We start from the raw sequence: 24,027 nt of genomic DNA, 5'->3' as shown, positions 1-24,027 counted from the left end.
CAGCAGATACAAAAAGCATACTTCAATAAAAAAAATTGTTTGTGTTTATTACAATATCCGTGTCACATAACAAAAAGTTCAAGGTAACAAAATATACCTTGCGTTCTATTTGCATTTTGAATGAGAAATACAAAATTACACCGAGACCATGTCAGAGGAAACACATTAAACAATGGCAGGGAAGAGTAGAACGTAATCCTCACTGTGCATCATCACATCATCCTTGGTTTTATTTAAGCAATGAGGCTGTCAGCCACTGCCACGTGTGTCCTGGGATTGATGGGGGAAGGGAACATGTGAACATCTGACCTCGACTGGTTAACACACAGAGGACAGTGGCGGGAAAGGGTTCTGTTTACTGACAACAAGCTTCTGATGCTGGTGAGAGATGTAACCCTTGATGTGTCCCTGCAAAACAAAGAATTAATGTGACCACACACAAAACCTACTCTATACCATTTACCAAAAAGAAAGGCTTGCATTCGTATAGCGCCTTTCACAACCTCAAGACGTTCCAAAGCACTTTACAGCCAATGAAACACTTTTTGAAGTGAAGGCACTGTTTTAATGTAGAAAACGCCAAAGCCAATTTGCACACAGTAAGTACCCACAAACAGCAATGTGATAATGATCAGATAATCTGTTTTAGTGATGTTGGTTGTGGGATAAATATTGGCCCAGGACACTTGGAGAGCTCCCCTGCTCTTCTTCGAAATAGAGCCAGCGGATCTTTTACATCCACCTGAGAGGTTTAGCGTCTCATATGAAAGACAGTGCAGCACTGCCTCAGTACAAAGATGTTAGGAAAGAAGTCAAAATAACAATTAGGAAAACAAAAAGGAACCAAGAAATTAAATTATCGAGGAATATAAAAAGAAATAGTAAAGTATTCTATAGACACATAAATATCAAAAGAAGATCAGGATAGGGATAGGGCCACTAAGGGATGGACAAGATAAACTCACAGGTAACAACAGAAAAATGGCAGAAATATTGAATAATTACTTTGCCTCTGTATTTATCAGGGAGACTAGCACGGTGGGAATGACATTAGAAGATGAGATCAAAAAAGATATAAAAACATTTAAGATAGAAAGGGGGGAGATAATTGATCAACTAATCAAACTGAGAGGATAATGCCCCTGGTCCAGATGGATTGCATCCTCGAATATGAAAAGAAGTTATGCAGGAGATAGCAGAGGCACTATTACATATATATATGAAAATTCATTAGAAAAGGGAACAGTGCCAGAGGACTGGCGGACAGGTAATGTGATTCCTATATTTAAAAAGGGAGATAGAACAAGTCCAGGGAACTATTGACCAATTAGATTAACATCGTGGTAGGAAAGATAATGGAATCCTTACTCAAAGTTGTAATAGAAAAACACCTAGAAACCGAAAATATAATGAAGAATAGTCAGCATAGATTTCAAAAGGGAAGATCATGCTTGGCCAACCTTATTGAATTCTTTGAAGTAACAGAAAGAGTAGACAAGGGTAACGCAGTAGATAATATATTTGGATTTTCAAAAGGCCTTCAATAAGGTCAAAGCGTGTGGAGTCAGGGGAGAGGTAGCAGAATGGATAGCAAGCTGGCTACAAAACAGAAAACAGGGTTAAGGGTAACTACTCAGACTGGGAAAAGATGGGAAGTGGTGTTCCACAGGGATCGGTGCTGGGAACTCTGTTGTTCACAATTTACATTAACGATTTGGATTCGGGAATTAGAAGTACAATTTCAAAATTTGAGGATGACACCAAATTGGGGGGTGTCGTTAATACTGAGGAGGACTGTGACAAAATACAGGAAGACATTAATAAACTTGCAGAATGGGCATGTGAATAGCAAACTGATTTCAATATAGGTAAGTGTGAGGTGGTGCATTTTGGTAGGAAGAATAAGGAAGCCACATATTGCTTGGATAATAAGAGTCTAAACGGGATAGAGGAGCAGCAGGATTTTGGGGTACAGATACACAAATCACAAAGTAGCAGCGCAGATTAATAAGGCCATAAAAAAGCAAATCAAGCACTGGGGTTCATTTCTAGAGGGATCGAATTGAAAAGCAGAGAAGTTATGTTAAACTTGTACAGACCCTTGGTTAGACCACACTTGAAGTACTGTGAACAGTTCTGGTCTCCATATTATAAAAAGGATATAGAGGCACTGGAGAAGGTGCAAAAAAGATTTACAAGGATGATCCCAGAACTGAGAGGACATACTTATGCAGGCTGGGGCTCTTTTCTCTAGAAAAGAGAAGGATGGGGGGTGACCTGATAGAGGTCTTCAAGATAATGAAAGGGTTTGATAGGGTAGACGTAGAGAAAATGTTTTCACTTGTAGAACTAAACTTCATAAATATAAGATAGTCACTAATAAATCCAATAAGGAATTCAGAAGAAACCAGAGAGTGGTTAGAATGTGGAATGTGCTACCACATGGAATGGGTGAGGCAACTAGCAGAGTTGCATTTAAGGGGAAGCTAGATAAGTACATGAGGGAGAAGGGAATAGAAGGATATGCTGATTGGGTTCGATGAAGAGGGGTGGGAGGAGGTTCGTGTGGAGCATAAACATCGGCGTAGACCAGATGGGCCGAGTGGGCTGTTTCTGTGCTGCAGACTCTATGTACTGCACTGGATTGTCAGCCTAGATTTTGCACTCAAATCTCTGGAATGGGACTTGAACCCACAGCCTTCTGACTCAGAGACGAGAGTGCTGCTACTGAGCCAAGGCCGACATATCCTGTGTACATCCTTAAAGTTATTGTGTATCAGACAGATAACCCCTGTCACAATGACCCTTCACCTGCCATAAGCTAGCTCAGTAACCCCTTAAAACAGCAGATCGGCCAACCCTGTCACACACTGCAAAATCTTGTCTGCTTAGCCCTTCCACTACCCACTAAAATACGCAAATATTGAACAGTCTGTCATAAACCCTGGCAATTTAAAACACAAAATCCCACTATGAAGCTAAGATCATTTCCGTCAGAGTTACAAAGTAGGACTTTTAATTATTGCTAGCCACTAACCTCAGGCATAAGTGCAAGTACAATAACTAACAGTGTCCTTGAGAAAATCAACACTAACAAAATTCAGCAACACCAACAAAGTGAGATTGAATCCATCAGTCCCGCTCCATCCAGAGTCCATGTCGGATTATTCTATCATTGGGCCCACCAGTCCCGCTCCATCCAGAGTCCATGTCTGATTATTCTATCATTGGGCCCACCAGTCCCGCTCCACCCAGAGTCCATGTCTGATTATTCTATCATTGGGCCCACCAGTCCCACTCCACCCAGAGTCCATGTCTGATTATTCTATCATTGGGCCCACCAGTCCCGCTCCACCCAGAGTCCATGTCTGATTATTCTATCATTGGGCCCACCAGTCCCGCTCCACCCAGAGTCCATGTCTGATTATTCTATCATTGGGCCCACCAGTCCCGCTCCACCCAGAGTCCATGTCGGATTATTCTATCATTGGGCCCACCAGTCCCGCTCCACCCAGAGTCCATGTCGGATTATTCTATCATTGGGCCCACCAGTCCCGCTCCATCCAGAGTCCATGTCTGATTATTCTATCATTGGGCCCACCAGTCCCGCTCCACCCAGAGTCCATGTCTGATTATTCTATCATTGGGCCCACCAGTCCCGCTCCACCCAGAGTCCATGTCTGATTATTCTATCATTGGGCCCACCAGTCCCGCTCCACCCAGAGTCCATGTCTGATTATTCTATCATTGGGCCCACCAGTCCCGCTCCACCCAGAGTCCATGTCTGATTATTCTATCATTGGGCCCACCAGTCCCGCTCCACCCAGAGTCCATGTCTGATTATTCTATCATTGGGCCCACCAGTCCCGCTCCACCCAGAGTCCATGTCTGATTATTCTATCATTGGGCCCACCAGTCCCGCTCCACCCAGAGTCCATGTCTGATTATTCTATCATTGGGCCCACCAGTCCCGCTCCACCCAGAGTCCATGTCGGATTATTCTATCATTGGGCCCACCAGTCCCGCTCCATCCAGAGTCCATGTCTGATTATTGGGCCCATCATTCATTCTTCTTGCATTTTGCATTCCCTCCTCTTCCTCTCCCTCTCCCTTTGCATTCTCTCCTCTAACTTCCTCCATCTTTTGCATTCTGTCCTTTCCCAACCCCCACTCCAGAACAGACGTTAATTGGGGTCAGTAGCATGGAAGCGTGCAAATAGGGAGGGAGGGTTCGGTCCAGTGCAATAGCCACCAGACCCAAATTGGAGTGAGACTCAGCGGAACAGAGGGGACCTGGTTGTGTTGACTTGTGTCATCAAGCAGTAAGCGGACCTCAAAACAAATATGCTGACAGGTATGGAAGCTACCTAATCCATTTTCATTAATTAACTGCTAAATACATTAATATTTGTATTGTCTGGAAGACATTAAAAGTTCTACAGAGTCATGGAATCATACAGCACAGGAGGCCACTTGCCCATCGTGCCTGTGCCGGTTCTTTGAAAGAGCTTTCCAATTAGTCCCACCTCCCTGCTCATTTAATGCACTTTACTGACATCTGGCAATAATGATTCTGACATTTGGGATTTTATATATCCCTCATAAATTGAAAATTGGGAGTCAAACCACAACATGGAATATCAAGATGATCTAACACATACCATGTAGATGAGGTTTGCTAAAATACACTGGACTTCATCGATATCAACATCCTCAACTTGCATGAAGTTAAGAGCAACCAGGAAAGCATCAAGTGGCAGTTGGTGTGTTCTGAGCAATAAATACCTGAAACAACAGAGTGAAGTTAAATGTAAAACTGCTGTTTAATCAGGAAACATCATAACTGTTGGCAAAATGGAAAAGGAGGGGGGATAGCCCTGATAACAAACGATGAGATAAAGACAGTAATGAGAAATGATCCTAGCTCAGAAAATCAGGATGTAGAATCTGTATGGATGGAGATAAGAATAACCAGGGGCAGAAAACACTGGTGGAGTAGCTTATAGGCCCCCTAACAATAATAAGAGTCATGATGTTTTCCACACCGTTCACCTGAGGAAGGAGGAAGCCTCCGAAAGCTTGTGGAATTTAAAATAAATTTGTTGGACTATAACTTGGTGTTGTAAAATTGTTTACAATAATAAGAGTGTTAGACAGAGTATAAATCAGGAAATTAGAGGAGCATGTAACAAGGGTAATGCAATAATCAGGGGGACTTTAATCTTCATGTAGACTGGGCAAACTAATTTGGCAAAAGTAGTTTGAAGGATGGGTTCATGGAATGCATTCGAGACAGTTTTCTAGAACAATATGTCGAGGAACCAACAAGGGAACAGGCTATTTTAGATCTAGTATTCTGTAATGAGACAGGATTATTAATAATCTTATAGTTAAGGATCCTCTGGGGCAGAGTGATCATAGTATGATAGAATTTCATATTGTGTTTGAGAGTGATGTAGTTAAGTCCTATAACTAGGTTCTTAAATTTAAACAACACCAATTACATAGGTATGAGAGGCGAGTTGGCTAAGGTAGATTGGGAAATTAGATTAAAAGATATGATGGTAGGTAAGCAATGGTGAACATTTAAATAAATATTTCATAATTCTCAGCGATTTACATTCCCTTGAGGAATAAAAACTCCACGGGAAAAGTGATCCAACCATGGCTAACTAGAGAAGTTAAGGATATATTAGATTAAAAAAAATGTTTACAATGTTGCCAAAAAAGAATAGCAAGCCTGAGGATTGGGAGGGTTTTAGAAATCAGCAAAGAATGACCAAGAAATTGAGAAAGCGGTTAAAAAAGCATACGGGATCCTGGGCTTTATAAATACAGGCATAGAGTACAAAAGCACGGAGGTTATGATGAACCTTTATAAAACACTGGTTCAGCCACAACTGGAATATTGTGTCCAGTTCTGGGCACCGCACTTTAGGAAAGACGTGAAGGCCTTAGAGAGGGTGCAGAAAAGATTTACTAGAATGGTTCCAGGGATGAGGGACTGCAGTTACGTGGATAGACTGGAGAAGCTGGGCTGTTCTCATTAGAGCAGAGAAGGTTGAGAGAAGATTTGATAGGGGTGTTCAAAATCATGAGGGGTCTAGACAGAGTAGATAGAGAGAAACTGTTCCCATTGGTGGAAGGGTCGAGAATCAGAGGACAGAGAATTAAGGCAATTGGCAAAAGAACCAAAGGTGATACGAGGAAAAACTTTTTTATGCAGCGAGTGGTTATGATCTGGAGTGTGCAGCCTGAGGGGGTGGTGGAGGCAGATTCAAACGTTGCATTAGGGAATTGGATGAGTACTTGAAAGAAAAAAATCTGCAGGGCTACAGGGAAAGGATGGGGGAGTGGGACTAGCTGAATTGCTCTTGCAGAGAGCTGGCACGGACTCGACGGGCCGCCTTCTATGCTGTAACCATTTTATGAAATTAATGGGACTAAAAGCTGACAAATCCCCAGGAGCCGATGGCCTACATTCTAGGGTTTTAAAAGAGGTGGCTGCAGAGATAGTGAATGCATTGGTTTTAATCTTCCAGAATTCCCTAAATTCCAGAACGATCCCCGCGGATTGGAAGGTAGCAAATGTAACCCCGCGATTCAAGAAAGGAGGGAGAGAAGGCAGAGAACTATAGACCAGTTAGCCTGACATCAGTGGTCAGGAAAATGCTGGAATCTATTATTAAGGACATAGTAACAGGGCACTTAGAAAATCCTAATATGATTAGGCAAAGTCAACACAGTTTTAAAGGGAAATCGTGTTTGACAAACCTAGTAGAGTTTTTTGAGGGTGTAACTAGCAGGGTAGATAAAGGGGAACCAGTGGATGTAGCATAATTGGATTTTCAAAAAAGTATTTAATAAGGTGCCACACAAGAGGTTGTTACGTAAGATTAGGGCTCATGGGATTGGGGGTAATATATTAACATGGATTGAGGATTGGTTAACAGACAGAAAACAGAGAGTAGGAATAAATGGGTCATTTTCGGGTTGGCAGGCTGTAACTAGCGAGGTGCCACAAGGATCGGTGCTTGGGACTCGCTGTTTACTAAATATATCAATGACTTAGATGAAGGGACCGAGTGCAATGTATCCAAGTTTGCTGACGATACAAAGCTAGGTGGGAAAGTAAGCTGTGAGGAGGACACAAAGAGTCTGCAAAGGGATATAGACAGGTTAAGTGAGTGGGTGAGAAGGTGGCAGATGGAGTATAATGTGGGAAAATGTGAAATTATCCACTTTGGTAGGAAGACTAGAGAAACAGAATATTTTTTAAAAGGTGAGAGACTAAGAAATGTTGGTAGTCAGAGCAATTTGGGTGTCCTTGTACATGAATCACAAAAAGTTAACACGGTAGAAGATCAGCCTTGATCTTACTGAATGGCGGAGCAGGCTCGAGGGACCGTATGGCCTACTCCTGCTCTCATTTCTTATGTTCAGACAAAGATCACTGCCCTGTGGAACTGCATAATAATACTGACGGCACATGAAGTGCCAATACAATGACGGCGTGCTCTGCACTTACACTTTCTTGAAAAGATTTCTGTATGTGATGATTTTCAGTTTTTCAAGTATTAGAAAGATCCCACAGCGAATGAAGAAGGCCTCGTGTTTCACCAAAGCTTCGTTCAGTAGCAGAAGGTTTCCTTCACTAATTAAAAAAATAACAAAAGAAATTAAAAACAAGGAGACTGCACACCAAAACTGTGCCCCAGCCCGCCCGCCTCCAGCCGGTTTCTTTTCTGGAAAAAGGGAAAGCTACACTGAAGGGATGGTCTTCACCTGAACAGAAGTGACACCAATCTCCTTGGAGAGAAGATAATTAGAGCAGTGAGGAGCATTAATATGGCAAAGGGTGGGAAAAGTCTATATCTGAGACTGGAGAGGGAGTACAGTATGAATAAAACTACTGGGATAGGAGCACAAGGCTTGGCTGAAATAAATAATGAGAAAATGTTATGGAGGAGAAAGGGAAAGAAAGGATCTTTGAAGTAGAGAGATAAAAACACTGTTGTAGAAGAGGCAAAGGATATCAAAAGGATGAGAAAACTGAGAAAAAGAACCAGGGTCAATCGGAGTCAGGAGTGAGTGGGGTGTGTGAATGCACAAAGCATTCGAAATAAAACTGAGGAGTTGAAGCATTAATAACTACGGAGGGATATAATGCAGGAGCTTTAATGGAGACGTCACACAGGCTCAGACAGGACTGGCTACTTAATATCTCTGGTTAGAGTATTTTCAGGAGAGATGGGGAGGGGGGGAAGGGATTAGAAGATGGCTGTGTTAGTGAAGGATTCAATCACAGCGATAGACGTTAGGATGTCCTGGGGGCTGTGTTAAAACAGAATCCATATGGATAGATTTAAGGAATAGGAAGGGAAATAGTACAATTCTAGGTGTGCATTACAGGACAGAGGGGGAGATCTGTAGACAGCTCAGAGAGATATGCAAGAGTGACAGGGTAATAATAATGGATGATTTTAACTATCCCAAGATAGACTGGAATAAAGATAATGCATGTGGTCAAATGTTTCTTAGAATGGATCCAGGACTGTTTCCTAGATCCATATGTTTCTAGTCCAACAAGGAACAAGGAAAGAGGTGTTGCTTGATTTAGTTCTGGGAAATGAAGTGGGGCAAATAATTGATGAGAATAGGAGAACAATTGGGAAATAGCAATCACAACATAGTTTGGGTCGATGCAAAAATAGAAATGGATAATAAACTGTAAAAGATAAGATTGCTGGGCAGGAAAAGACAAGCTCAGCGAGATAAGGGATCTAAAATTAACTGGGTAGAAATATTTACAAACAGGTTGTCAGATTATCAGTGGGAAATCTTCAAATATGATATAGAGTACAGAATGAATATATTCCTATAAGGTGAAAAGGGGAATGTATCAAAGAACAGAGTTGAGTGGATAAACAGGGAGATTAAAGCTAAACTGAAACTTAAAAGGGAGGCGTGTGATAAAGTTGGGGCTAAAGCAAAGATAATCATGAGGAATATAGAAAGTGTAGCAGGGAGGTGAAAAGGGAGATTAGAAGAGGTGAAAAGGGAGTATGAAAAAAGACTAGCGGATTATATAAAAGGAAATAGTATGGGCTTCGATAAGCACATAAAAAGTAAAATAATAGTTAAAGAGAGGGTAGGATTGCTCAGGGATGAAGGAGGTAAGTATGGAGGGATATTAAATAAATATTTTGCATCAGTTTTTACAAATGATGGAATTGAGAACGTAGGTGTAGAAGAGGAGGATATGGACCAGTTGCCAAAGATAATTGTAGAGATAAATTGATTATAAAAATAAATAACAAAACTCAAGATGATGTCACTAGGCCCCAGCACCTTGGGTTGTTGGAGGAAATCAAGAGAGGAGATCGAGGCTCTGGCCACGATTTTTCAATCCACTTTAGAGATGCAAATTGTGTCATGGGGCTGGAGAGTTGCTGATGTGACACCTTTGTTCAGGAAGAGAGAGAAGGATAAGCCAGGTAACTGTCAGTTGTGGCCATAATTCAAGATTAGAAATATATGGGTTAATCACAGACATCCAGCACTGATCACGATTGGCAAATTTCAGAGTTTTTTCTCCTAAAATGAATCACCTCACACTTTTCCACGTTAAATTGTATCAGCCACTTGCCCGCCCATTCTGCTAACTTCCCTCTCTCCCTGAAATCTTTTACTGTCCTCCAACACAGGCAGGATGGGCTGAATGGCCTTCCTCTGCGCTGTATCATTCTATGATTCTGTAAATAATCAATTGGATAGATAAAGGGAATGCAGTAGATGTGGTGTATATGGCTTTGGGAGTGGTATACCCCAGGGGTCAGTGCGGGGATTGGGGAAGGGTTGGGAGTGGTGTATCCCAGGGGTCAGTGCGGGGATTGGGGAAGGGTTGGGAGTGGTGTATCCCAGGGGTCAGTGTGGGGATTGGGGAAGGGTTGGGAGTGGTGTATCCCAGGGGTCAGTGCTGGGATTGGGGAAGGGTTGGGAGTGGTGTATCCCGGGGGTCAGTGCTGGGATTGGGGAGGGGTTGGGAGTGGTGTATCCCAGGGGTCAGTGCAGGGATTGGGGAAGGGTTGGGAGTGGTGTATCCCAGGGGTCAGTGCTGGGATTGAGGAAGGGTTGGGAGTGGTGTATCCCAGGGGTCAGTGCTGGGATTGGGGAAGGGTTGGGAGTGGTGTATCCCAGGGGTCAGTGTGGGGATTGGGGAAGGGTTGGGAATAGTGTATCCCAGGGGTCAGTGCTGGGATTGGGGAAGGGTTGGGAGTGGTGTATCCCAGGGGTCAGTGCTGGGATTGGGGAAGGGTTGGGAGTGGTGTATCCCGGGGGTCAGTGTGGGGATTGGGGAAGGGTTGGGAGTGGTGTATCCCAGGGGTCAGTGCAGGGATTGGGGAAGGGTTGGGAATGATGTATCCCAGGGGTCAGTGCTGGGATTGGGGAAGGGTTGGGAGTGGTGTATCCCAGGGGTCAGTGCGGGGATTGGGGAAGGGTTGGGAGTGGTGTATCCCAGGGGTCAGTGTGGGGATTGGGGAAGGGTTGGGAGTGGTGTATCCCAGGGGTCAGTGTGGGGATTGGGGAAGGGTTGGGAGTGATGTATCCCAGGGTTCAGTGCGGGGATTGGGGAAGGGTTGGGAGTGGTGTATCCCAGGGGTCAGTGCTGGGATTGGGGAAGGGTTGGGAGTGGTGTATCCCAGGGGTCAGTGCGGGGATTGGGGAAGGGTTGGGAATGGTGTATCCCAGGGGTCAGTGTGGGGATTGGGGAAGGGTTGGGAGTGGTGTATCCCAGGGGTCAGTGCTGGGATTGGGGAAGGGTTGGGAGTGGTGTATCCCAGGGGTCAGTGCTGGGATTGGGGAAGGGTTGGGAGTGGTGTATCCCAGGGGTCAGTGCTGGGATTGGGGAAGGGTTGGGAGTGGTGTATCCCAGGGGTCAGTGTGGGGATTGAGGAAGGGTTGGGAGTGGTGTATCCCAGGGGTCAGTGCTGGGATTGAGGAAGGGTTGGGAGTGGTGTATCCCGGGGGTCAGTGTGGGGATTGGGGAAGGGTTGGGAGTGGTGTATCCCAGGGGTCAGTGTGGGGATTGAGGAAGGGTTGGGAGTGGTGTATCCCGGGGGTCAGTGTGGGGATTGGGGAAGGGTTGGGAGTGGTGTATCCCAGGGGTCAGTGTGGGGATTGGGGAAGGGTTGGGAGTGGTGTATCCCAGGGGTCAGTGCTGGCGCCATCTTTTTTCTCGGTATGTATTGATGACTTGGACAAAGTGAGTAATATCTCGAAATTTGCTGATGGCAAATAGTGAGGAGGACAGTAAAAGAGTTCAGGGAGAGACAGGGGGTGGCAGAATGGGCCGATACAATTTAATGTGAAGAAGTGTGAGGTGATTCAAGGAATGAGAGTGTACACTGAAGGAAAGTTGCTGAAGGTTGTGGATGAACGGAGCAACCTGGGGTTTAAATACGTAGAAGTGCAAGTGCAGGTGGACTTGAGATAGAATCTCAGAATCATAGAATGGTTACAGAAGGGGGCCATTTGGCCCATCGAGTCCGTGCCGGCTCTCTGCAACAACAATCCAGCTAGACCCACTCCCTCGCCTTTTCCCTGTAAACCTGCAATTCTTTTTCTTTCAAGTACTTAGCCAATTCCCTTTTGAAGGCCATGATTGAATCTACCTCCACCTCCCCCTCGGGCAGTGCATTCCAGATCCTAACCACTCGCTGCGTAAAAAAGTTTATCCTCATGTCGCCTTTGGTTCTTTTGCCAATCACCGTAAATCTGGGTCCTCCGGTTCTCGACCCTTCCGCCAATGGGAACAGTTTCTCTCTATCTCGGCCCTCATGATTTTGAACACCTCCATCAAATCTCATCTCAACCTTCTCTGTTCTAAGGAGAACAACCCCAGCTTCTCCAGTCTATCCACGTAACTGAAATCCCTCATCCCTGGAACCATTCTGGTAAATCCTTTCTGCACCCTCTCTAAGGCCTTCACATCCTTCCTAAAGTGCGGTGCCCAGAATTGGACACAATACTCCAGTTGGCCAAACCAGTGTTTTGTAAAGGTTCATCATGACTTCCTTGCTTTTGTACTCTATGCCTCTATTTATAAAGCCCAGGATCCCATATGCTTTTTAACCGCTTTCTCAACCTGTCCTGCCACCTTCAACAACCTGTGCGCATATACCCCCAGGTCTCTCTGTTCCTGCACCCCCTTAGAATTGTGCCTTTAGTTTATATTGCCTCTCCTTGTTCTTCATACCAAAATGTATCACTTTGCACTTCTCTGCATTAAATTTCATCTGCCACATGTCTGCCCATTCCACCAGCCTGTCTATGTCCTCCTGAAGTCTATTACTATCCCCCTCACTGTTTACTACCCTTCCAAGAATTGTGTCATCTGCAAATTTTGAAATTGTGCCCTGTCCAAGTCCAAGTCATTAATATATATCAAGAAAAGCAGTGGTCCTAGTACCAACCCCTGGGGAACATCACTGTACACCTTCCTCTAGTCCGAAAAACAACCATTCAATTCTACTCTCTGTTTCCTGTCACTTAGCCAATTTTGTATCCATGCTGCCACTGCCCTTTTAATTCCATGGGCTTCAATTTTGCTGACACACCTATAATGTGGCACTTTTGAAAGTCCATATACACGTCAACCGCATTGCCCTCATCAACCCTCTCTGTTACCTCATCAAAAACTCAATCAGGTTAGTTAAACACAATTTGCCTTTAACAAATCCGTGCTGGCTGTCCCTAATCAATCCACACTTATCCAAGTGACTGTTAATTTTGCCCCGGGTTATTGTTTCTAAAAGCTTCCCCACCACCGAGGTTAAACTATAGTTGCTGGGTTTATCCTATACCCTTTTTTGAACAAGGGTGTAACATTTGCAATTCTCCAGTCCTCTGGCACCACCCCTGTATCTAAGGATGTTTGGAAGATTATGGCCAGTACCTCCACAATTTCCACCTTTACTTCCCTCAGCAACCTAGGTCCATCCGGACCTGGTGATTTATCCACTTTAAGGACAGCCATTTCTACCACCTCCTCTTTATCAATTTTTAGCCCATCCAGTATCTCAACTACCTCCTCTTTTACTGTGACTTTGGTGAAGACAAATGCAAAGTACTCATTTAGTACCTCAGCCATGCCCTCTGCCTCCATAAGTAGGTCTCCATTTTGGTCTCTAATCGGCCCTACCCTGCCTCTTACTATCCGTTTACTATTTACATGCCAAAGACGACTTTTGGGTTCCCTTTTATGTTGGTTGTCAGTCTATTCTCCGACTCTCTCATTGCCCCTCTTATTTCCTTTTTCACTTCCCCTCTGAACTTTCTATATTCTGCCTGGTTCTCACTTGTACTCTCAACCTGACATCTGTCATACGTCCCCTTTTTCTGCTTCATCTTACTCTCTATCTCTTTCGTCATCCAGGGAGCTCTGGCTTTAGTTGCCCTATTTTTCCCCCTCGTGGGAATGTACCTAGACTGTACCCAAACCATCTCCTCCTTAAAGGCCGCCCATTGTTCGATTACAGTTTTGCCTGCCAATCTTTGATTCCAATTTACCCGGGCCAGATCTGTTCTCAACCCACTGAAATTGGCCCTCCAATTGAGTATTTTTACTCTAGATTGCTCCATGTCCTTTTCCATAGTTAATCTAAACCTTATGATACTATGATCGCTGCTCCCTAAATGTTCCCCCACTGACATTTGCTCCACTTGACCCATCTCATTCCCCAGATCCAGCAATGCCTCCTTCCTCGTTGGGCTGGAAAGATACTGATCAAGAAAGTTCTCCTGAACACACGGCAGAAATTCTTCCCCCTCTCTGCCCTTTACATTATTACTATCTCAGTCTATATTAGGATAGTTGAAGTCCCCCATTATCACTACTCTATAGTTCTTGCACCTCTCTGTAATTTCATTGCAAAAGTGTTGATCCATATCCTTCCCATTGGTTGGTGGCCTATAGAATACACCCATCAGTGTAATGGCACCTCTACTGTTTCTTAACTTTAACCAAATAGATTCTGTCCTCGACCCCTCCGGGACATCCTCTCTCTCCAGCACTGCAATATTCTCCTTAATCAATACTGTCACCCCCCCTCCTTTCTTTCCTTCCCTATCTTTCCTGAACACCTTATATCCAGGAATATTTAGTACCCAATCCTTCCCTGTATTGAGCTAGGTCTTTGTTATCGCCACAACGTCATATTCCCATGTGGCTATTTACCAACCTTGTTTACCACGCTTCGTGCATTTACACACATGCATTCCTGTATTCACTCTCAGTCTGATCCCACCTAATACCGTACTATTTTTTACTCTAGTGTTATCTGTCTCTCCCAATCCTTTGTGCACCTGCTTCTCCTTTCTAATGCTACATCCTGGTACCCATCCCCTTGCCAAATTAAACCCTCCCCCACAGCACTAGCAGATCTCCCCGCGAGGACATTGGTTGAGGTGCAACCTGTCTGGCCTGTACAGGTCCCACCTTCCCCAGAACGGGTTCCAATGTCCCAGGAATCTAAAGCCCTCCCTCCTGCACCATCTCTCCAGCCATGCATTCATCTGCTCTATCCTCCTATTTCTACACTCACTTGCGCGTGGCACCGGGAGTAATCTGGAGATTACTACCTTTGAGGTTCTGCTTATTAATCTCTTTCCTAGCTCCCTAAAATCTGCCTGCAGGACCTCATCCCTCTTTCTACCTATGGCGTTGGTACCAATATGGACCACGAACCTCTGGCTGTTCACCCTCCGCCGTCAGAATGTTCTGCAGCTGCTCAGTGACATCCTGGACCCTGGCACCAGGGAGGCAAAATACCATCCTGGAATCACATCTGCTGCCACAGAAAGGCCCATCTGTTCCCCTAACTATTGAATCCCCTATCACTATTGCTTTCCCGATCTTCCTCCTCCCCACCTGTAAAGCTGAGATACTGGGACTATTTCCACTGGAGCAGAGAAGGCTAAGAGGAGATTTAATCGAGGTGTTTTAAATTGGCAAGGGTTTTGATAGAGTGAATAGGGAAAGACTATTTCCTCTAGTTGGGAGTCAGTGGTGAGGGATCATCAATTTAAAATTGTCACTGAGAGGAGAGGGATTGGAGAAAATTCTTTACACAGAGGGATGTTAGAGCACGGAATGCTTTGGGGAGAGTGGGGAAGTGGGATTAGTTTGGGATTGATACAGAGCTATGGCAGTGAATAAGGCAGAGACCACTGCATCGTTTAAAGGAAAACTGGATAAATATTTGAAGCAGAGGAAGATACAAGACTATGGGGCGAGAGTGGGGTAGTGGGATTAGTTTGGGATTGATACAGGACTATGGGGCGAGAGTGGGGCAGTGGGATTAGTTTGGGATTGATACAGGACTATGGGGATAGAGCGTGGCAGTGGGATTCGTTTGGGATTGATACAGGACTATGGGGAGAGAGTGGGACAGTGGGATTCGTTTGGGATTGCTCTAGCAAAGAGCTGATGCAGAGGCAATGAGCTAAATGGCCTCCTTCTATTCTATAAACTTCTGTGATTCTTTGGCAGGGAAATAAGATTAGAGTAGTTACTCCAGTTGAGGAATGAGCATTGCACATGGAATGGCCTCCTTCTCTGCTGTAATTTCTATGATTTTATAATTCAGTGAAACCCAAGGAGAGCAGAAAATAATTTTGAAATTAGTTAGATTGCAAATATCTATTTCTGGTGTGTGGAGGTTAAACACCAATCTTCGAGAGTAATCTTCTCGTTCTCTTGAGGCTTCTCATAAATGGTTGAGCTAAGCTTCATACTGTGATACTTGGTAGGAAGGGAACAGAGGCATCGAGAATGCAGTCAGTGGCTAGAAGATCTAAAACAGAATTGGGAGAATGATGGATCCATGGTAGAATGAGCTATTTGCAAGTTCTGATTGCAAGATTGAAATTGCATTAGCACTGCTACAGGGATCAATTTGTGGGGCAGTTGAGGTAATTGTGGACAAAGTTGTTTTAAGGAGAGGCCCACCCTTCCAGCTGGAGCCTTCCCTGACTTGAGACATTTCTCCACCCCAGTATTCAGTAGTCCTGCCAGCTTTACAAGCCAATGGACTCAGTATCACCCTGACTCACTGGACTCAGACTCTTGAAATTCAATAAAAATGGGATTACATCCACAAGTGCAAGACAGGTGCTAAAATGTTTCATCTCTTCTACTAGATTGATGTATTTTTAAACAATACTAACTTTCCTGGATAGGGAGAGCATATTACATTTAAAGTACACTCCCGCACACGACCTTTAATGTTCCTATTACAAAGCACACTAGTGGTTATATCTGTCATGAGAATAAAGTCTATTTCTGTAACAAAACCCATCAGAACCAAGGCTAGATATCTCAAGTGCTAAACAATGCAGTGATACTCAACCTCTAAGAATGCAATTGTAAACAATTTTACAACACCAAGTTATAGTCCAACGATTTTATTTTTAAAAATAAAATCGTTGAACTATAACTTGGTGTTGTAAAATTGTTTACAATTGTTAACCCCAGTCCATCACCGGCATCTCCACATCTAAGAATGCAGTTCTGATCATCAACTAACATTTGCCAGTGATTGGCAAATCACTAAACAAATCAAGGAAACATCTTCCAGCATATTACCAGTTAGTATTAAATTCAAAGCCTACTAATTTATAAGGTTTCCTTCACAAATCATATAAATTAAGACATAAAATAAAAAACTAGGTCTCCATAAAATTCATACCCAACAGCCTTTGTGACATCAGAAAACTGCAAAAGGTCATATTTTCTTAACAGCTGGACTGTAGGCATGTGGCCCTGTAAAACAAATGTATTCTGTTGAAAGAGAGAACGCAAGAGAGAGGGAACGCGAGAGAGAGGGAACGCGAGAGAGAGGGAACGCGAGAGAGAGGGAACGCGAGAGAGAGGGAACGCGAGAGAGAGGGAACGCGAGAGAGAGGGAACGCGAGAGAGAGGGAACGCGAGAGAGAGGGAACGCGAGAGAGAGGGAACGCGAGAGAGAGGGAACGCGAGAGAGAGGGAACGCGAGAGAGAGGGAACGCGAGAGAGAGGGAACGCGAGAGAGAGGGAACGCGAGAGAGAGGGAACGCGAGAGAGAGAGAACGCGAGAGAGAGAGAACGCGAGAGAGAGAGAACGCGAGCGAGAGAGAACGCGAGCGAGAGAGAACGCGAGCGAGAGAGAACGCGAGCGAGAGAGAACGCGAGCGAGAGAGAACGCGAGCAAGAGAGAACGAGAGCAAGAGAGAACGAGAGCAAGAGGGAAAGAGAGAAAGCAAGAAAGAACGAGAGCAAGAGGGAAAGAGAGAAAGCAAGAAAGAAAGAGAAAATAAGAAAGAGAAAGCAAGAAAGAAAGAAAGAGAAAGCAAGAAAGAAAGAAAGAGAAAGCAAGAAAGAAAGAGAACGAGAGGGAAAGAGAAAGCAAGAAAGAAAAAGAGAATAAGAAAGAGAAAGCAAGAAAGAAAGAGAACGAGAGGGAAAGAGAAAGCAAGAAAGAGAGCAAGAGGGAAAGAAAGAGAATGCAAGAAAGAGAACGAGAGCAAGAAAGAGGGAAAGAGAGAAAGCAAGAAAGAAAAAGCAAGAATGAAGAGAAAGAATTCAAGAATGCAAGAGAAAGAATTCAAGAATGCAAGAGAAAGAATTCAAGAATGCAAGAGAAAGAATTCAAGAATGCAAGAGAAAGAATTCAAGAATGCAAGAGAAAGAATTCAAGAATGCAAGAGAAAGCAAGAAAGAGAGAGAAAGAAAACAAGAAAAAGAGAAAGAAAGCAAGAAAGAAAGAGAAAGCAAGAAAGTGAGAAAGAACGGAGAGAAAGAAAGGAAGACAGAAAGCAAGAAAGAGAAACAGAGAAAGCATGAAAGAAAAAGCAAGAAAGGAAAGAAAGCAAGAGAGAGGGAAAGAAAGCAAGCAAGCAAGAAAGTGAAAGAAAGAAGGAAGAGAAAGCACGAATGAAAGAGAGAAAGCAAGGAAGAAAAAGGGAAAGCAAGAAAGGACACAGGACTACATGCATGCTAAACAGCAGAAGCAACATGCTATAGACAGAGCTAAGCGATTCCACAACCAATGGATCAGATCAAAGCTCTGCAGTCCTGCCACATCCAGTCGTGAATGATGATGAACAATTAAACAACTAACGGGGTGAGGAGGCTCCGTGAACATCCCCATCCTCAATGATGGCGGAGTCCAGCACGTGAGTGCAAAAGACAAGGCTTGAAGCATTTGCAAACATCTTCAGCCAGAAGTGCCGAGTGGATGATCCATCTCTGCCTCCTCCTGATATCCCCACCATCACAGAAGCTAGTCTTCAGCCAATTCGATTCACTCCACGTGATATCAACAAACGGCTGATTGCACTGGATACAGCAAAGGCTATGGGCCCTGACAACATCCCGGCCGTAGTGCTAAAGACTTGTGCTCCAGAATTAGTTGCGCCTCTAGCCAAACTGTTCCAGTACAGCTACAACACTGGCATCTACCTGACAATGTGGAAAATTGCCCAGGTATGTCCTGTCCACAAAAAGCAGGACAAATCCAATCCGGCCAATTACCGTCCCATCAGTCTACTCTCAATCATCAGCAAAGTGATGGAAGGTGTCATCGACAGTGCTATCAAGCGTAACTTACTCACCAATAACCTGCTCACCGATGCTCAGTTTGGGTTCCGCCAGGACCACTCGGCTCCACACCTCAATACAGCCTTGGTCCAAACATGGACAAAAGAGCTGAATTCCAGAGGTGAGGTGAGAGTACCTGTCCTTGACAACAAGGCAGCATTTAACCGAGTGTGGCACCAAGGAGCCCGAGTAAAATTGAAGTCAATGGGAATCAGGGGGAAAACTCTCCAATGGCTAAAGTCATACCTAGCACAAAGGAAGATGGTAGTGGTTGTTGGAGGCCAATCTTCTCAGCCCCAGGACATTGCTGCAGGAGTTCCTAAGGGCAGTGTCCTCGGTCCAATCATCTTCAGCTGCTTCATCAATGACCTTCCCTCCATCATAAGGTCAGAAATGGGGATGTTCGCTAATGATTGCACAGTGTTCGGTTCCATTCACAACGCCTCAGATAATAAAGCAATCCGTGCCCGCATGCAGCACAACATGGACAACATCCAGGCTTGGGCTGATAAGTGGCATTAACGTTTGTGCCAGACAAGTGCCAGGCAATGACCATCTCCAACAAGAGAGAGAGTCTAACCATCTCCCCTTGACATTCAACGGCATTACCATTGCCGAATCCCCCACCATCAACATCTTGGGGGTCACCATTGACCAGAAACTTATCTGGACCAGCCACATAAATACTGTGGCTACAAGAGCAGGTCAGAGGCTGGGTATTCTGCGGCGAGTGACTCACCTCCTGACTCCCCAAAGCCTTTCTACCATCTACAAGGCACAAGTCAGGAGTGTGATGGAATACTCTCCACTTGCCTGGATGAGTGCATCTCCAACAACACTCAAGAAGCTCGACACCATCCAGAACAAAGCAGCCTGCTTGATTGGCACCCCATCCATCACCCTAATCGTTCACTCCCTTCACCACCAGCGCACCATGGCTGCAGTGTGTACCATCCACAGGATGCACTGCAGCAACTCGCCAAGGCTTCTTCGACAGCACCTCCCAAACCCGTGACCTCTACCACCTAGAAGGACAAGGGCAGCAGGCACATGGGAACAACACCACCTGCACATTCCCCTCCAAGTCACACACCATCCCGACTTGGAAATATATTGCCGTTCCTTCATCGTTGCTGGGTCAAAAGCCTGGAACGCCCTACCTAACAGCACTGTGGGAGAACCTTCACCACACAGACTGCAGCAGTTCAAGGCAGTGGCTCACCACCACCTTCTCAAGGGCAATTAGTGATGGGCAATAAATGCTGGCCTTGCCCACATCTTATGAACAAATTTTTTAAAAAGATAGAAAGAAAAAGAGAAAGAACTCAAGGAAGAAAAAGCAAGAGAGAAAGCAAGAAAGAGAAAGAAAGCAAGGAAGAAAGCTGAAAGAAAGAAAGCAAGCAATGAGAAAGAGAAAGAAGGAGAGCAAGAAAGCAAGAGAGAGAAAGAAAGCAAGAAAGGAGAAAACATGAAAAAGAGAGAGAGAAAGCAAGAAACAAAGAGAAAGCAAGCAAGGAGAAAACATGAAAGAAAGAAAGCAAAAGAGAAAGAGAAAGCAAGAAAGCAAGAGAAAGCGAGAGAGAGAAAGCAAGAAAGCAGAAAGAAAGAAATGAAGCAAGAAAGAAAGAAAGAAATGAAGCAAGAAATAAAGAAAGGAGAGCAAGCAGGAAAGACTTGTATTTATACAGCGCCTTTCACAACCTCAGGACATTCCATAGCGCTTTCCAGCCAATGAAGTACTTCACTGTTGTAATGTGCAGCAGCCAATTTGCGCACAGCAAAGTTCCACAAACAGCTATGAGGTAAATGATCATGATCATGATTTTTAATGGTGTTGGTTGAGGGATGAATACTGGCTAAAATACCGGGAGAATCCTCTGCTCTTCTTCGAATAGTGCCATGGGATCTTTTACATTCATCTGAGAGGGCAGACGGGACCTCGGTTTAATGTCTCATCCGAAAGACGGCACCTCCGACAGTGCAGCACTCCCTCAGTACTGCACTGGGAGTGTCAGCCTGGATTATGTACTCAAGTCTCTGGAGTGGGACTTGAACCCATAATGCAATGTCAAAAATTGTGTTCATCACAACATTCAGTATCAATGCTTTTTCAACAGTTGTTGCCTCCTGAGGTGTATCTGCCTAGCGATCAGTTTTATTATTGCTACTTGATGTGGCTTACTTACAAGAAGCATCTTCACAGGTAACAGGTAGATTAAAATCATCCGCTTGTTTTTCTGGCTGGACCTGTGGCAATGCTGAAACGCAAATGACAGATAATCTTCGGCTGCAAAGAGGATAGAAAATGTTATCTTTTAATAACATCACTCTGCTCCATGCGTACCACCTGTACATTATATAATATGCTCGATATTCTCCCTATGTATTTTATGTGTTCTCTCTATTTATGTACTTTACACAACCATCAGAAATTTCTAAATGAGACAATAGGTATAGAATAAGTAAATGCAACTTAGTTTTTGAGTAGAACATTCCAACTTGTCTATAACATAGTACAAAACAGATGTAATAATAAGCCTGCCCTGTACCTGGTGTTAGTGGTGCCTCACCTTGCTTAAAATCACTGTCAAACATGGCTTTCCTCCCAACGTAGTACTTGTATGTCACCCTTTGTGCCATGCTGTACTCATCCTTTAGACTGGAGCTGTCAATCGCTCTGATTAAGGGCTTACACAGATGGAGTTTATTGATCTGTTAAAAAAAAATGGTTACATAGAATTACATAGTATTTACAGCACAGAGACAGGCCATTCGGCCCAAATGGTCCCTCCGGTGGTTTATGCTCCACATGAGCCTCCTCCCACCCTTCTTCATCTAACTATTAGCAAAACCTTCAATTCTTCCTTATGGTAGCGAGTTCCACATTCTCACCACTCTCTGGGTAAAGAAGTTTCTCGTGAATTCCCTATTGGATTTATTAGTGACTCTCTTATATTTATGGCCCCTAGTTCTGGTCTCCCCCGCAAGTGGATCAAACCCTTTCATAATATCAGGTCATCCCTCAGTCTTCTCTTTTCCAGAGAAAAGAGCCCCAGCCTGTTCAATCTTTCCTGATAAGTATAATCTCTCTGTTCTGATATCATCCTTGTAAACCTTTTTTGCACTGTCTCCAAAGCCTCTTTATCTTTTCTTTAATATGGAGACCAGAACTGTGCACAGTACTCGAAATGTGGTTTAACTAAGATTCTATTCAAGTTTAGCATAACTTCTTTGCTTTTCAATTCTATCCCTCTAGAAATGAACCCCAGTGCTTGCTTCGCCTTTTTTATGGTTTTATTAACCTGCGCTGCTAATTTTAGTGATTCGTGTATCTGTACCCCTAAATCCCTTTGCTCCTCTACCCAATTTAGACTCTTATATCCAAGCAGTATGTGGCCTCCATATTCTTCCTACTAAAATGCAACTACCTCACACTTATCTATATTGAAATTCATTTGCCATTTACACAACCATTCTGCAAGTTTATTAATGTCTTCTTGTATTTTCTCACAGTCTTCCTCAATGTTAAATATACACCCCAATTGGTGTCATCCGCAAATTTTGATATTGTATTTCCGATTCCCGAGTCCAGATCGTTAATGTAAATTGTGAACAACAGTGGTCCCAGCACCGAACCCTGTGGAACACCACTTCCCACCTATTGCCAGCCTGAGTAACTATCTTTAATCATGATTTGCTGTTTTGTAGCCAGCTTGCTATCCATTCTGCTACTTGTCCCCTGACTTCACATGCTTTGACCTTAAGTCATGAGTCTACTATGCGGTACATTATCGAAGGCCTTTTGAAAATCCAAACATATTACATCCACTGCATTCCCCTTGTTAGAATGTAAGACTTAACAGTTTTTCTCATGCTGAATAATATCAAATATGAATTTCTAGCACACTTCAAACAATCCCGTTCTATTCTTACATATACACATCTCATTCACTTAGAGATGCTCTTTGTGCCGGATTCTGCAGTCATGGCATAGGGAGTGTTGGGGAAGAGTGGGAGACAGTGATGGCTGTTGACGAAGCATTAGATGGAGGTAGGATATTCCAGTTTTTTTTTTGGGGGGGGGGGTGCGGGCGGGTGGAAATCCGCCCTGCCAGCACACAGCCTACAGGCTAGACCATGCTGAACTGGAAAACAGGAGGGACAAGGTAAAACAAGTGAAAAATAAGCCAACGTGCAAGTAAAGTCAAAATCGTTGGTCTTTCACCTGGTACACAGAAATAACAACAGATATCTTACTACAATTGGCATTGGGCCCAACCAGCTTGTGTTGGTGTTTACCCTCCATGTGAGCAAACAGTCCTAATTACATTAACCACCCTGTTCCCAATCCCTTCAACCCCTTTTCCAACTATTTTGTGTCCTGTAGTCTAGATCCATTTAGTTTCTATTCCCAGTTTATTGCTTTTCTCTAATCTCATTACTTTGCATTTGTCCCATTAAATGCCATTTGACACTCATCAACCCATCCAGATTGCTTTGTGTTTAGATGACCTGTTCCCTGTTGTTTTGAAGATGCAGGCAAGCCTTACCAGAAAGATTGGGGGAAGCAGAATCCAGGCTAGCTCTTAGAAGGGAAATGGGGATCTATTTGGAAAAGAAAAATTTAAGACAGTATGGGAAAAGGGACTAAGTGAATGTCTCTTTCAGAGAGCTGGCAAGGATACTTTGGGCCAAATGGCCTGCACTTGTGCTGTAAAATTCTTCACTTTTAGGCTTTCCCGCTGGAGGCAGCAGACCAAAATTTTCATCCCTTCAATGTGTATTGGGTTCAAACCCAGATCCCAAAAGTAAAAGGCCAATGTCTAGCCCACTGCATCACGCAGTCTCCCACACCCACTAGTCTGAAAGGTGATGGAGATTAGTGAACCGACATTTTCATAAGTTTGTGAGAGATTCCTGAAGATTGGAAAGTGGATAATATAATTCTATTATTTCAAAATGGGTAGGGAGACATACTTCGAACCTGCACTTTAGACGCCCAAACCCCACTCATAGGAACCCTTCCTACTTCACCAATGGGATCCTTTGGAATTTCCCACATCCGTGATCCTGTGGCCTGAGTGAAGCTGCCAATGATTATTGAATTAGGAGGAGTTCTGTCCTGTGGAAACATCACTTGTATGGGAACTCTTTCAAAGGCTATTGTTAAAGGGCGGGCTGCATGGATTCAGAAGAGAGAGATCACGCTCAACTAACCTGCTGGAATTTTCCCTAAAATGCTGCTGCCGTGGTGAAGTGAAACACGGGTGGGATTTTTAAAACACCCACTGGTTATTAATGTGAAATCCAAGGTAAGGGGTCATGGAATAAAGGGGGATGGATAATTAATGGCTTAAAAACAAACAGAGCAGTACTTGTTATTTTAA

At 44.0% G+C, this 24,027-nt stretch overlaps 1 protein-coding gene across 4 annotated transcripts in view; it reads right to left on the bottom strand.

The window, feature by feature from the left end:
- Positions 1-21: 21 nt before the first annotated feature.
- pcid2 (PCI domain containing 2) overlaps positions 22-24,027 on the bottom strand; it is a 63,332-nt gene continuing 39,326 nt past the window's right edge. For all 4 annotated transcript variants that reach the window (XM_067992466.1, XM_067992469.1, XM_067992468.1 and 1 more), the window contains 6 exons: positions 21,211-21,352; positions 20,827-20,927; positions 16,752-16,825; positions 7,529-7,654; positions 4,662-4,785; positions 22-408 (listed from right to left, as the gene is read on the bottom strand). In XM_067992466.1, the coding sequence (XP_067848567.1) occupies positions 319-408; positions 4,662-4,785; positions 7,529-7,654; positions 16,752-16,825; positions 20,827-20,927; positions 21,211-21,352 (657 nt within the window). In that variant the 3' untranslated portion in view covers positions 22-318. The remainder of the gene's footprint in view (positions 409-4,661; positions 4,786-7,528; positions 7,655-16,751; positions 16,826-20,826; positions 20,928-21,210; positions 21,353-24,027) is intronic.

Source organism: Heptranchias perlo, chromosome 11 (assembly GCF_035084215.1).
Source record: "Heptranchias perlo isolate sHepPer1 chromosome 11, sHepPer1.hap1, whole genome shotgun sequence".
NCBI classification, from domain to species: domain Eukaryota; kingdom Metazoa; phylum Chordata; class Chondrichthyes; order Hexanchiformes; family Hexanchidae; genus Heptranchias; species Heptranchias perlo.
Note: the sequence above shows the minus strand (reverse complement) of the source record. Positions and strands in the feature narration are given on the sequence as shown.